The following is a 13,057-nucleotide window of genomic DNA, read 5'->3' as shown; positions in this document are numbered from 1 at the left end:
GTGATTCACCGTGGAAGTTACCTTTTTTTTTTTTTTTTGTATCGAACCTCGACACTCCTATGACCTACCTCCCTTACGTCGAGAACTCTATTTAAACTTAGATTCCACCTTAGCATCCTTAAAATCCCACAAGAGATGGAACTACTTTTGCTACAAGGAGTAAGTTGAAAAAGCCTCGGGTGGGGAGGCTAGCATACGAGAATTGCCCATGAGCCAACTTGTCACGTAAATCCCATATATGCTATGGGTCACCATATGCCATCAGAAAGTAGGTTCATTCAGAAGTCTCAAAACCAGTAGCCAGCAGCATAAACAGCTAAAGCCTACACCTTTCCCATGGGTGTTTCACAGTCCTAAAAATTCTCTTCTTATAGCATTGAGCATATGATCTCAACTGTGAAGTAAACTTATCTGCTTTTTAATGTTGGAATACGAGGAATGATTCCCTTTTTATTTTTTTTTTATTATTACTACTTTTTCTTGTTCTTTTTTGTTTTCGTAAATGTCCTTCACAAGGCCAAGGTAGAGTTGAGCTATCAAGGTGAGCGTTAGGCAACATAATTCACTCTACTTTGGCCTGGTGACCTGGTGACCTGGTGAAGGCAATTGCTGTTTTAAAGTATTGGTGTTACAAACATATAGTGTTCTATTATGGCATATCCACTTATTGCAATTTATTTTTACTGTTCTGGGCCTTGGTGGCTGAGAATTTCAGATGACTTGGCTCTATTTTATTATCAACATGGAATCATAGTTATCGATTGTGTTCATTTATGAAGTTCATGTATTGGGATGATGGATGATGAAACAATTTTGCATTGCTCAAGGAAAAATGTTTAATCATTGTTACGTGACCAATGAAAGCCATATGGTTTCTTTCTTTTAATGCAGTTCTTAAATATAGCAGGTTAGAATTTGGCATAAGAAGCGCGTTGTCTCGAAAAACAATGGAAGATTTTACTGGACGCCATGAGACGAATTTAGCTTCAACGACGGGCTCCAGGAAGCAACGTACGTGGATTTGGATTCGGCTGCTTCATAAATTTGTTGCCAGATAGATTATCTCTGTCTTTTAACAATAATTTTTGCCCTTGTTGAGAGGTTGTCACTGTTATAGGGATATATACATAAGATGTTATTTTATTTTTCTTAATATATTGTGTTGTCTATATGTCACCCCTAGATTTGGGTAGAATTGTTGCAAGAACATTGGCCATTTATTTGGATTTTGTTTGGTTATTCAACTTTGATTTTGGCATGGTTTTTCTTGAGGTGGGTGGTTGTTTGAAGGAAGCTTTGTAATTTTACAACTTGATCTAGAAATTATATATTGTTGTTCATTCTTTTCAGCCACATTTTAATGTATGATCTCAACTGTTTTAGGCATCTTCCCTCTTGTCACGCGTAGTCTCGACCCTTGTGTCGTTGCTTTCTTGAATGGACACTTGGAGTGCACTGAGAGAGGCTCGGTGAGGACAATTTGAGGTGGGTGGTTGGGTAGTTCTTTTGAGGGAAGGTCAAGACAACCCTCGAATGAGTGTGCTTAAATTCTCGTCAACCCTTCAATGGAAGGTCGACCCAAAAGAGATAATAGAGAAAGACATAACTCACTCTACTTTCTTGGCGAAGTTAATTGCTGCTTTAAATGATTGGTGTTACAAAAATATAGTTTTATTATTGCAATTTATGTTTACTATTTAAGACTTTGGTGGATGAAAATTTTAGATGACCTAGCTCAGTGTCACAATCACACTTTGATAGCAGCGGATATGCGATTGTGCGGCCCTCACTATCTAGCAACAAATGAGTTAAGCCTATTTGTTCTTGTGTCGCTTATGGTCAAATGACGTATGTTTGAGCCTCTGGCCTCGATTCAATAAGAAAGTTTTAGAAGACGGGGTAGAGAGATTTCGAAAGAGAGTTTAGAAAACAAGATTTGAGAAATTGGAAATGATGTTATATGGAACGTAAGCACAAAGGCAACAATAATGGCCATATAACTATTGGGTAGGAAGAAGTTGACAACTAGTCATATCCCCTATAGTACATTTTGAGGCATTTTAGCTCTTGCAGGTAGACACGATTTTGGTGAACTGTCATGCACTCTCATACTGACCCAATATGGAATGGTAAAGACCTATCTAGGATGGAAGCATGTAAAAGGAGTTTGTAACAAATATGGAATGGTAAAGACCTATCTAGGATGGAAAAGGGGTTTGTAACAGGTATGCAACCATGGACAACACATCCTGGACAAGCAAGATCGGGATATCTATCATGCGGACATTGACAACACGCCTTGGACATGCATGATCGTGACATCCTCCCTCACTCAATTGGTTGACGTCCCTGTCAACCAACCCGAACAAGCAAGACTAGAACATCTGTCATGTGGCCATAAGCAACATGCTTTGGACAAGCATGATCATGACACTCAAGCTCAATTTTCTGATCAGTGTTGGTTTATGAAGTTCACGTATTGGGATGATGGATGATGAAACAATTTTAGAGCGATTTTCTTGCTCGCGGAAAAATGTCCAATCATTGTTACGTGACTAATGATAGACAGTTATATATATATATATATATCACTTAGATAGCTCTTTCGTATACATGCTTGAGTATGTGTGTTGTGCAATCCTGACTACTGGTATCAGAGCTAAGCGAGATTCACCACTATCTGTGAAGATAGAAAACTTAAAAATTGGAATTAAGAAGTTTGATGGACCCGATTTCGGTTTTTGGAAGATGAAGATCAAAGATTATCTGTATCAAAAAGATCTTCACGAACCCCTGTTGAGGGTGAAACCGAATTCTTGTTAAGGCTATTCAACCACGTTTTGAAGTCCATTTTGAAGTCGTAGGGAGTAAGTAGGTCATGACCTAATCTTCACATGTCTTTGTATTTCTCCTTTGGTTTCATGCAAATGTTGGCCTTCTGCCATTCCCCACCATTACATTACTTCTATTTCTAGACATCAATTTGCTCCTGTCTTTTCAATTTTCCATTTTTAGCCCCATGCCTTACTTTCCAAGGGACCTTTTCGCTACCTCCAAAGGATGCCTATTATTGTAATTTCATATGCAAAATTAACCAACATCATTAGACGTGAGATGATCGCATACGATAACTTAGGGAGTCCTATACCATACATCCTGCTGCCTTGGGACGACTGCACGTTACATCATAGCAGCACGACAAACTCATTGGGCGTTCTTGCAAAAAAGGGCCCTTGACTCGAGACGCCACAAAGGGAAGGACTTTTCCCTCTGGGGGTAGGAAAATCATGATCGGGATAGCGGACTCAAAGCTATGGAACTTGGAGGTGGGTCTTTTGTCGAAATGAAATGACCGTATCTCTTTATTTTTTCTTTTTCGTTAATGGGTTAAGGGCGGGGTTCCGTTATAAATTAAATATAGTATACCCAACCCGAATCAACATATTTTTTTGTTTTACACCCCGTAATTCTTCTTATGAAATGACAAATATGCCCTCGCATGTTAATTGAATTGTATTGGTTTTGAAAGGATGGGAAAAGGAATCAAATAGCCTTTTTTTTTGGGAAAAGGAGGTAAGAGGTGAAAGTAAAGGAAGGTTGAATGGTGAGAAGAAATATAATTAATTAATAATTAATTTTGTAATAAATAAATGAGAGGACACCTATTTGGCGCATTATAGCACATACCACAACATTGCAATAAACTAAAAACTCTCCCTTTCTCTCTCTCTCTCTCTCCTGTTCTTCGCATCGCTCGCCCTACAACAAACTCTCCTGCGGATCTCACGCTTTGATTTTCACCCGTTTTCTCCTCCATGTCTCCAAATTGTAGATTCGATCGGTAACGAGTTTCTTCTCTTTATTATATTTTCAAATTTTTTCTTGTTTTTTTTTGTTCTTTCAATGGCTCTTCTTTACCTGGATCGTGCTGCTGTTCCTGTGTTTGATCATTTTGAGTCACTTTTCTGGATCATCCACTTGTTGATGTTTTTCTTTCTCTTATGCTTTTCTCTTCGTTTGTCGTCCTATGATTGTTGCAGCAGTTTCCGACGGGATTGATGCGTTAATTATCAAATATTGTATATATTCTATTTGATTTCCTAGGACCGAGTCTTTAGCTACGAGTTCTATTCCCATACAGACTGTGTGTTTTTTTTTCTCCGATTACTGTATATGTTGACCTATGCCCCTGTTTCTGCTCAGATCACATTTTGTTTCTGTGGTGGATTTCTTGAGAGGGTTCTTTTACCGTTTAGAGTTGGTTTGGATGAAAAATGGTTTGAGCCAAAACTATTTAGACGCGAGAGAATGATAGATATGAACACCTTTTGGGTCCTTGGTTTCGTTTTCTTCTATGGTCAACGAATATAAAGCTAACCATTCTGTGGATTCATGTGCCCGAGTTAGCGTAGTGTTTTTCTTCTGTGTTTTATGAGTTGAGAACATCCAGGAAAGTGCAGTGGGATAAACCAAGTCTAAATCGTTTTGAAGTAAGAGTTATTCTTCCAAACCAGGGTTAAATTGTTGATGAGATCATATATTAATATTTCACAGATATTGTGACGAGAGGATTGAGTAATGCGGTAGATGTTATTGGAATCAAGGTATGTGAACAAGTTGGCTTATCTGATTTCATATGAACAGGTGAATGATTAGTTTTATAAGGATCATTCACTGAAGAAAGCTCGCGGAAATTTCAAGAAATGGCTTCTATGGGTGTTGTTTCTACCTCAAGTTTGAGAGAACCAGCTGGTCATAATGCTGCTGGTGTTGATAGGTTACCCGAAGAGATGAATGACATGAAAATTAGAGATGACAAGGTATGCTTGCATCTTCTTATGCTCTTAAGCTTCATTTCTAATCGTTATCATTTACATGAATTGGTTTTCATATTCATTCGTGGTCTTTTCCATGAGTTCTCATGTGTTGAAACAATGACGTAGGAAGTGGAAGCAACTGTTATCGACGGCAATGGGACTGAGACAGGCCATATTATTGTGACAACAATTGGTGGTCGAAATGGCTACCCAAAGCAGGTATGAAATGCATAATATTCAATTCTTCCTTTTATCACCTTCATTTTAAGAATATCAACTTTCTGAGTGGGCTGACCAACATTTTCTAGTGTGAAAGTTCTTGTAGATTGCATGATCATCATTTATATCATATGTTGGTCATTCCTCTCTGTTTCCAAGTACTGAGATTCATTATACATTTTGTATTTATGTCTTGAATTTGAAATATAAATTGTTATGTAGTTGGCCTGGATTCTCTACTTATTATCGTTAGTCATTGTTTGTTGTGCCTCTAATGGTACTTGGTATTTCAATGCAGACAATCAGCTACATGGCAGAACGTGCTGTCGGGCATGGATCATTTGGAGTCGTGTTTCAGGTAATGTTTTCCCCAACTGATGGCAGCTTTTTACCTTTTATGTTTTTTAAAAAATTACATTTTCAGGTTTTTTCAGATATCGGGGATGAGTACTTTGTGTATGCCTTTATCACTTTCTGTATCTTGTTTAGGCAAAGTGCTTAGAGACTGGGGAAACTGTGGCTATAAAGAAGGTTCTCCAAGACAAAAGGTACAAGAACCGCGAGCTGCAAACTATGCGGCTTCTTGATCATCCAAATGTTGTCGCGTTAAAGCATTGCTTCTTCTCAACCACCGAAAAGGATGAACTGTATCTCAACCTTGTTCTTGAGTATGTCCCGGAAACAATTCATAGGGTGATAAAGCACTACAACAAGTTGAATCAAAGGATGCCACTGATCTATGTAAAACTTTACATGTACCAGGTATTGTTCTTCTGAATATCTTTTCAATAAATGTAATGTTGGCCAGTTAGTTAATGATATTGAAAGTCTACATCATGCGGAATAAAGATGGTGTTACCCATTAGCGGTGCGGTGTACATTGGTTAAGTTTTATATCTCTCTCTAAATAATATTCTCACAGATCTTCAGAGCATTGTCATATATCCACCGTTGTATTGGGGTGTGTCACCGGGACATTAAACCTCAAAACCTTTTGGTAAGCTGAGAAAAGCAAGAGTTATGGTTCTCATTATTTTCTCCTGTTACCTATGTACATAATTTGTTTTTTCTTTTTATCCATTTATGCAGGTGAACCCACATACTCACCAGGTTAAACTATGTGATTTTGGGAGTGCAAAAGTCCTGGTATGTTATTCTTTTTCACGAAAAAAAGATCATTGGGTTTTACTGTTGTCTGACCAAGTAGATACTATTATCTTCATTTTGGTATACAGGTGAAAGGGGAGCCAAATATATCCTACATCTGTTCAAGATACTACAGAGCTCCTGAGCTTATTTTTGGAGCTACAGAGTATACTTCAGCAATTGATATATGGTCTGCAGGTTGTGTTCTTGCTGAGCTATTGCTTGGTCAGGTAGTTGATTGCGTGTGTTTGCTATTTTGAATTTTTTTTTTTTTGAATGATTTTTCCTAAAGATTTATTTATTTGTATCAGCCTCTTTTTCCTGGGGAGAGTGGAGTTGACCAGCTTGTTGAAATCATTAAGGTAGTTTTATTGGATAACATGAAACCGCTCTTTTAATGTTGCGAGCGTGAGGATATTTACATTTTCCCTCCGGGTTTTTTACTTCATCCTTACTGGTTTTGTAGGTTTTGGGCACTCCTACCAGAGAAGAAATTAAATGCATGAATCCCAATTATACAGAGTATAAATTCCCTCAAATTAAAGCCCACCCATGGCACAAGGTAATTGCATGTGGAAATGTTGTATGCATATGTAGTTATTTGTTGCTTTTTCTGATCTATGTATTTAAGCATTAACTTATCATGCAGATATTTCACAAACGTATGCCACCGGAAGCTGTTGACCTTGTGTCTAGACTATTGCAATACTCTCCTAACCTAAGGTGCTCAGCGGTATGTATCTGGTCTCACAGCAGGCTGCCATGCTAATGCATAATGTCTGTATTTGTATTTGGGCTTTCAGATGAAATGAAAGAAAGTTAGATATACTGGTTCGGCTATTATCTTGATTTGCTTTAAAATTCTGATGGGAGTGTGTGAGATCCCATATCGGTTGGAGAGGGGAATGAAGCATTCTTTAAAAGGACGTGGAAACCTCTCCCTAGGGAGAGCTCAAAGAGAACAATATCTACTACCGGTGGGTTTGAGCTATTACAAATGGTATCAGAGCCAAATACCGGGCGGTGTGCCAGTGAGAACGTTGAGCCCCGAAAGGGGGTGGATTGTGAGATCCCACATCGATTAGAGAGAGAAATGAGTGCTAGCGAGGACGCTGGGCCTTGAAGAGGGGTGGATTATAAAGATTTCACATCGATTGGAGAGAGGAATGAGTGCCAGCTAGGACGCTGGGTTCCGAAGGGTGGTGGATTGTGAGATCCCACATCGGTTGGAGAAGAAATAAACGAGTGCCAGTGAGGATGTTGGGTCCCGAGGGAGGGGGGAGTGGATTATGAGATCTCACATCGGTTGGAGAGAGGAACGAAACATTCTTTATACGGGTGTGGAAATCTCTCCCTAGCATACGCGTTTTAAAAACCTTGAGGGGAAATTTGAAAGGGAAAGCTCAAAGAGGACAATATCTACTAGTGGTGGGTTTGAGCTGTTACATAGTCGGTTTTTTCCAACCTCTACTACTGCGCCTTCTTTTTTTTTCTTTTTTAATTTATAAATATACCTGTATATTAATGGTTCCAATGCCCAAGCTTGGCCTATTTAAGCCTTTTACTTGCTCATTTGTGGCTTATCATTTAGTAGCTTGCTTATGCTGTATTTGTAAATGCTATATCATTGATTGGAGGGGACGCGCTTTTATAAAATGGTTCCTTCTATCAGATTTAGACGAATAAATAAGAAAGAATAGGTGGCTATCAAAAAGTGATCTTTATATGGGTTGTCGTCTTGTTGAACAATATGAATATTTACACCTGAAAAGGACCTGTGAAATTGAATCTGATATCATCAAGCATGGTTGAAATCATTGTTGTCTTTATGACACAGTGACATATGAATTAACTAATTCCATGTGACATATGATACAGTTGGATGCCTTGACTCATCAATTTTTTGATGAGCTTCGTGATCCGAATACCCGACTGCCCAATGGACGCTTCCTTCCACCGCTATTCAACTTTAAGGCTAATGGTATGGTCACAAATAATTTATTTCTATCCAATTGTTGTAGTAGACATGCTCTAATTATCCATGTGACTTTCATTTGACTAGAATTGAAGGGTGTGGCTGTTGAGATATTGGGGAAATTGATACCAGAACATGCAAGAAAACAGTGTTCATTTCTTGGGTTGTGAATTTGATTAGAAACGTAACCATTTCAACGGTGGTGTCGTGTTGACAACGAAAGCTATGGCGTCCGAGTCTGTGCTATTCCTTCTGTTTGCTGCTATGAGTACATCTCTGTATTACCTTACCTACTTCTTCCTTGTTTTGAAAGAGCAGATCTAGATATGTTCTTAATGAATGGGTAACAACTCTCTCTATATCTAATGTTCCATGTGTATCGAATTCGGGTTCGGGTGTTTTAATGTGTATTAGGATTTGGACGTAGTTAAGGTGAAGTTGGGAGCGGATCTCTTGGTCCGGCTGCCCTCGACGTGCAGATGATGATGATATGATATGATGTATCTACTTCCTCGTGTACACTTTTATGAACATGGACTTTCATCTTCTTCCTGCTCTTCACTCACATCTTTTCTTTGCCCCCACACCCTCCGACCAGAAGGGCCCATAATTTATATACATTCTTGTTGGGATTATATTTTAAAACCACTTTCCCTTGCCCAGAAGACCCTGTGGCCAAGCACTCGGTAAAGCGGCTGGATGATCAGCTCCTCTCCTTTACAGTCGAGTTGCTTCGCTTCTCAACCTGTCGGTAAAGCTGCTTCGCTCTTAGACTCTTTTCACTCGAGTTTCACTATTCTTTCACGAGGTAAATAAATAGGTGTTTTCATCTTCCGTCCTGAATTGATTGAATGAGGTCAAGCGTCTTTGCTCCTCTCCTTTGTTACGTGGTTGTTCGTATTTCATTTGATTCTTCTTTTTCGAAAGGAAATGTAAGGAATCAAGAAAGCTTTCTTTTCACTTCTTTTTTGAGTTTTCTCCTCTTAATTCCTTTGTTCTCTGGTTGAATCCACCATGGTGGCAAGCTTTAATGCTATCACTAACATGGGGAGTATTCGGTTTGAAGTTACTTTGAACGAAGCGTTTTCATTGCAAAGTGTTTTTCTTGCTACACCATCATGATTCAACGTTAATGTAATGTTTGAAATTTTATCAAATAATTTAATTAAATATATAATTAGGCTCGATATATGCAATTGTAGATTGAATCAATTTTTTTTAGATCTAACCATGCTCACTTGAAAGATAATGAACGAACTCGTTATCTTATAAAATACAAGGTTTTAGAAAAGGATGAGATCTATAAAAACTCACACGACAAAACAAGAAAAAAATAACAAAAATTTTAATGGTAAAACAACGTGAATGATTATTATAGTCTTGAAAATAAACCATAGAGTAATCAGAGACCAACTAAAGGGTTGTGACTCTCGTGCCCTTCAGTATCATATAATAATGATCACTAGATGAATTATAACTTAAAACCTTAAAAATAATACTATAAAATTGAAAACATACAATGAAATCTCACTACCGAGAATAATATTCTAACAAGCTAACTTACAGTTTGTAATGTATTCGAGAGTAATTGAAGCTCCACTTGAAGTAGTTTGAAGTAACTCGAGATACTAGTTACATAAACGAAACTGGATTTATCTTTAATGAAACATGAGTTGCAAATGAGTTCATTTAATGCAACTCTATTTTTGTTGTCATCTTGGGACAACATCATGTGGTTCTGGAATGGTTAGAATGCCTTATTTTGTATCACTACTTCACCTTAGTACTAACTTAAACATCAGAAGGTACTAAGAAAGACACGACATTGTTGTGAGGTTTTGTTTCGTAGGTCAGCTCTTATACGGTATCGACTAGAACACTTGACTAGAATTACAAGAAATCATAAAAACAATTGTTTAAATCTTACAAAAATAATTTTACATCATAAACTAGAAACTAGAGAAAAAATCTATAATGTTTTTATTTTCTCAACTAAAAAATGATCGCTATCACTAACGTAGGACAATAACTAACCTAGCTGGGAAAGTGACCGTCTTTGTGTTCTATCTTTTTAGTCCTGCGCAAATTTAATCAACAGTTCAAAGCTACGTAAAAACAAAAACTTTTGAGTTGGATTGTTATGAATCTTCAAATTATTATGAATTTCATCTATCAAATCATTTCGAGTTCTACGTATTCTTGAATCATTTATTCAAGAATTTGACGTCACTCTAAATCTTTCATAGCTTGTTGAGATCATCATGATAGAAATGACATAATATAATATGAGGAGAGTCAATAAAGAAATTAAGCAAACAACTGATCAAACTTAACTTTTGATTCATAAACGAGGCATCGAAGGCTCCAAATGTTATTGTTCTCAGACGAGTAGCCGAAATCATCTCCGAGTATGGATAACATATTTTGAAATACATATATTAGCCCTTGAAGCATATTATTATATGGTTTATTCAAGCATTTTGATAAACAAGCATCACCCCAATACACCCTCCTCCTATACATTGGAAGCCTAATAACTTGAAGATGCAAGTACCTCTAACAAGGAAGCAATAAATTGCATCTGGGTATCTTCATCTATAGTTAAGAAGAGAGGAACATGAACAAATAGCGATTTGGTCCCGTGCTCTTCTGCGTAGCGGAGGGAATGATAGTACACGTAATTGCACACGAACCGACCAGCATCGTCTGAAGTCATCACTTCATATCCCTTCTTTGCCAGTGTCTTGGTTATTTCCTCAACTGGAAGAGAAGTCTGCAAGCCAGAGTTGGGTAAGAAATCAGGAAAAGAAGAAAACACATTCAAGAATCTAAGACCATCAATGATAGTAATAAGAACCAGCTGAGAGGGTGCTAGACTTTTACAAATAAAAGATTATGCCATCTGTCTAATAGCTCAGCCCACCACCGCTAGCACCATTAGCAGATATTGTCTTCTTTGGACTTTCCCGTCCGGGCTTCCCTTCAAGGTTTTAAAACGCATATGCTAGGGAGAAGTTTCCACATCCTTATAAAGAATGATTCGTTCCCCTCTCCAATCAATGTGAGATCTCACAATCCACCACCCCCTTCTAGGCCAGCGTCCTCGTTGACACTCGTTCTTCTCTCCAATCAATGTGAGATCTAACAATCCACCCCCTTCGGGCCCAGGTACTCATTCCCCTCTCCAATCGATGTGGGATCTCACAGTACACAATACACCCCCCAAAATGATTCAATTCATTAAAATGTTTTGATGTTGTACCACCAACTTCAGAAGAGAATGGACACAGACAACACAACTGGGACACAATGAGATGAATTACATTTGAATATTGTCATACATTTCAATATTTTCACGAATGCATGCTTTTAGTAAAAGATAATTAACTATTATCAAAGATCCGTTCCTAAAACATATACTCATAAAACATTGTTCCTCTAATGTGTTCAAATGTGTTCAATAAGTGTCAACATGAGTTAAAGCATATGTCATCAGCCAAGAGATCGGAGGTTCAAATCTCCACACCATAATGTGTTCAATAAATGCTAACTTGAGCATATATTAACCGGTTAAAACATATATTCTCGACTAAGAGATCAAAGGTTCAAATCCTTCCCCCACATACGGTTGAACTAAAAAAATTTTGGTGTTCAACTAGTGCAATGTGTTTGATAAGTGTTGTATATGTGTTTCAAGTGCTCTCTCAATGTTGTTTTACACATGTTTGACAAATACCATGACAAATACCAAAGAATTAGAGTGTTCAATATGTTCAAATCCTAACCGAAGTGTTCTTGCTTCATAGGAGCCGACTAACCCTCAAATTTCAACGGATGCTGATATCTCAGCCTCTGTATTTTGTAAAAGAGAAGGAAAATCTGGTTCTCAACGCAGAAAAACAACTCAAGCACTAAGGCATTCCCTAAAGTTCTAATATACTCAGAAAAATGGCCTCCAAAAGACATAAATTAAATCCTACCTCTCGTGTACGTGAAATTTCACCATCCTCTGGTACAATTGGTTCTTTCTGCAGTAGATGAAAGTAAAATACCAGATGATCAAACCCCCAGAAAAATAGACGCAAACTAAACCCACAAGATTAAGAGATAAACACAGAGTAACCAAATTATATACCTGAGGCTTCCATCCCATTTCATCAGGACAACGAAAAGTGGCTTCGTTAAAAGCTTGACGTTCGATAGCAAACCTCGAAGCACCACTATTAACTCCCAAGTGAAGCTGAAGCAAGAACAGTAACAATTTGTAAGTCATCACACAGAACAGCACAAACTTGAGTAAGTTCCACTTTAAGATTTGCAGTTTCTTTAGTCATAAATCACAGTTAAGCCAAGGAAATGGCAAATGAACACAGATTAATGCATCCTGAACTTAAGGATTGAGGTAGGTGCAGGAATAGCTAACCCAGATGATTCTTCTGGAATTAGTGGGTTCAGAGCCCTTCCCCTCTACTGCAGATTCCAACGTTTTATACAGCGCATCAAGAGCTCCACGTCCGGCAGTCTCAAGAATGCTGCAACTCCCAAGAGTTAGAGCTTCAGGCAAACCATTCTTCCCCATATACTTCATGAGATTGTTCACTACCGCCTCAGTAGGATTCTCAGAAACTCCATGGAACTTCTTAAACCCCGTTACATGAATGATAACCGATGGAGGCCCTTCCGACCCCATTTACCAAAGATCTGTTCTAAGCAACAGCGCTAATACAGAGAGAATTTCAAATAGAAAAGCGTCCTCAACAATCTGCAAGATATGAACGTACCAAAATCTCACTTACGAAAGTATAACACAATCTCCACTGAATTACCACGGAAATCAAACAAATCGAGAAACAAAAAAAAAAAAAAAAAAAAAAAAAAAAAAAAAAAAAAAAAAAAAAAA

At 37.8% G+C, this 13,057-nt stretch overlaps 3 protein-coding genes and 1 long non-coding RNA gene across 6 annotated transcripts in view; 3 read left to right on the top strand and 1 right to left on the bottom strand.

The window, feature by feature from the left end:
- LOC111462103 (protein transport protein Sec24-like At3g07100) overlaps positions 1-1,347 on the top strand; it is a 17,351-nt gene extending 16,004 nt beyond the window's left edge. The window contains exon 14 of one of the 2 annotated variants that reach the window (XM_023105789.1): positions 908-1,347. The gene's annotated coding sequence lies outside the window, so the exon portion shown is untranslated. Of the gene's footprint in view, positions 1-891 lie in introns of both variants that reach the window. The other variant, XM_023105788.1, reaches the window with a different exon arrangement.
- A 2,353-nt stretch (positions 1,348-3,700) lies between these two features.
- LOC111462104 (shaggy-related protein kinase alpha-like) lies at positions 3,701-8,713 on the top strand. 2 transcript variants are annotated; one of them, XM_023105792.1, is made up of 13 exons: positions 3,701-3,841; positions 4,645-4,820; positions 4,944-5,036; positions 5,335-5,394; positions 5,526-5,798; positions 5,959-6,033; positions 6,126-6,182; positions 6,272-6,412; positions 6,494-6,544; positions 6,649-6,744; positions 6,832-6,915; positions 8,061-8,163; positions 8,245-8,713. In XM_023105792.1, exons 2-13 carry the CDS (start codon positions 4,704-4,706, stop codon positions 8,325-8,327), a joined length of 1,233 nt encoding a protein of 410 aa, XP_022961560.1. In that variant the 5' UTR covers positions 3,701-3,841; positions 4,645-4,703; the 3' UTR covers positions 8,328-8,713. The 2 variants fall into 2 exon arrangements, with proteins under 2 accessions (XP_022961560.1, XP_022961559.1); XM_023105791.1 differs by having other exon boundaries at positions 4,555-4,820.
- Positions 7,565-7,948, top strand: LOC111462106. Its single transcript, XR_002713705.1, has 2 exons — positions 7,565-7,757; positions 7,883-7,948. It is a non-coding gene; the product is annotated as an uncharacterized LOC111462106 (long non-coding RNA).
- Positions 8,714-10,477: 1,764 nt separating the features above from the next.
- Positions 10,478-13,057, bottom strand: part of LOC111462105 (pyrrolidone-carboxylate peptidase 1) — a 3,205-nt gene continuing 625 nt past the window's right edge. The window contains exons 2-5 of the mRNA XM_023105793.1: positions 12,581-12,919; positions 12,293-12,397; positions 12,138-12,185; positions 10,478-10,930 (exon numbers count right to left, since the gene is read on the bottom strand). Coding sequence (XP_022961561.1) covers positions 10,688-10,930; positions 12,138-12,185; positions 12,293-12,397; positions 12,581-12,847 — 663 coding nt within the window. The 5' untranslated portion in view covers positions 12,848-12,919 and the 3' untranslated portion in view covers positions 10,478-10,687. The remainder of the gene's footprint in view (positions 10,931-12,137; positions 12,186-12,292; positions 12,398-12,580; positions 12,920-13,057) is intronic.

Source organism: Cucurbita moschata, unplaced genomic scaffold (assembly GCF_002738365.1).
Source record: "Cucurbita moschata cultivar Rifu unplaced genomic scaffold, Cmos_1.0 Cmo_Scf00026, whole genome shotgun sequence".
Classification (NCBI taxonomy): domain Eukaryota; kingdom Viridiplantae; phylum Streptophyta; class Magnoliopsida; order Cucurbitales; family Cucurbitaceae; genus Cucurbita; species Cucurbita moschata.
Note: the sequence above shows the minus strand (reverse complement) of the source record. Positions and strands in the feature narration are given on the sequence as shown.

Excerpts from the sequence above, each read along its gene's own strand:
- LOC111462104 (XM_023105792.1), top strand. The coding sequence starts at position 4,704 with ATGGCTTCTATGGGTGTTGTTTCTACCTCAAGTTTGAGAGAACCAGCT. Across the intron at positions 6,413-6,493 it reads CTGAGCTATTGCTTGGTCAG|CCTCTTTTTCCTGGGGAGAG; the intron begins GTAGTTGATTGC and ends TATTTGTATCAG. Across the intron at positions 6,745-6,831 it reads AAGCCCACCCATGGCACAAG|ATATTTCACAAACGTATGCC; the intron begins GTAATTGCATGT and ends CTTATCATGCAG.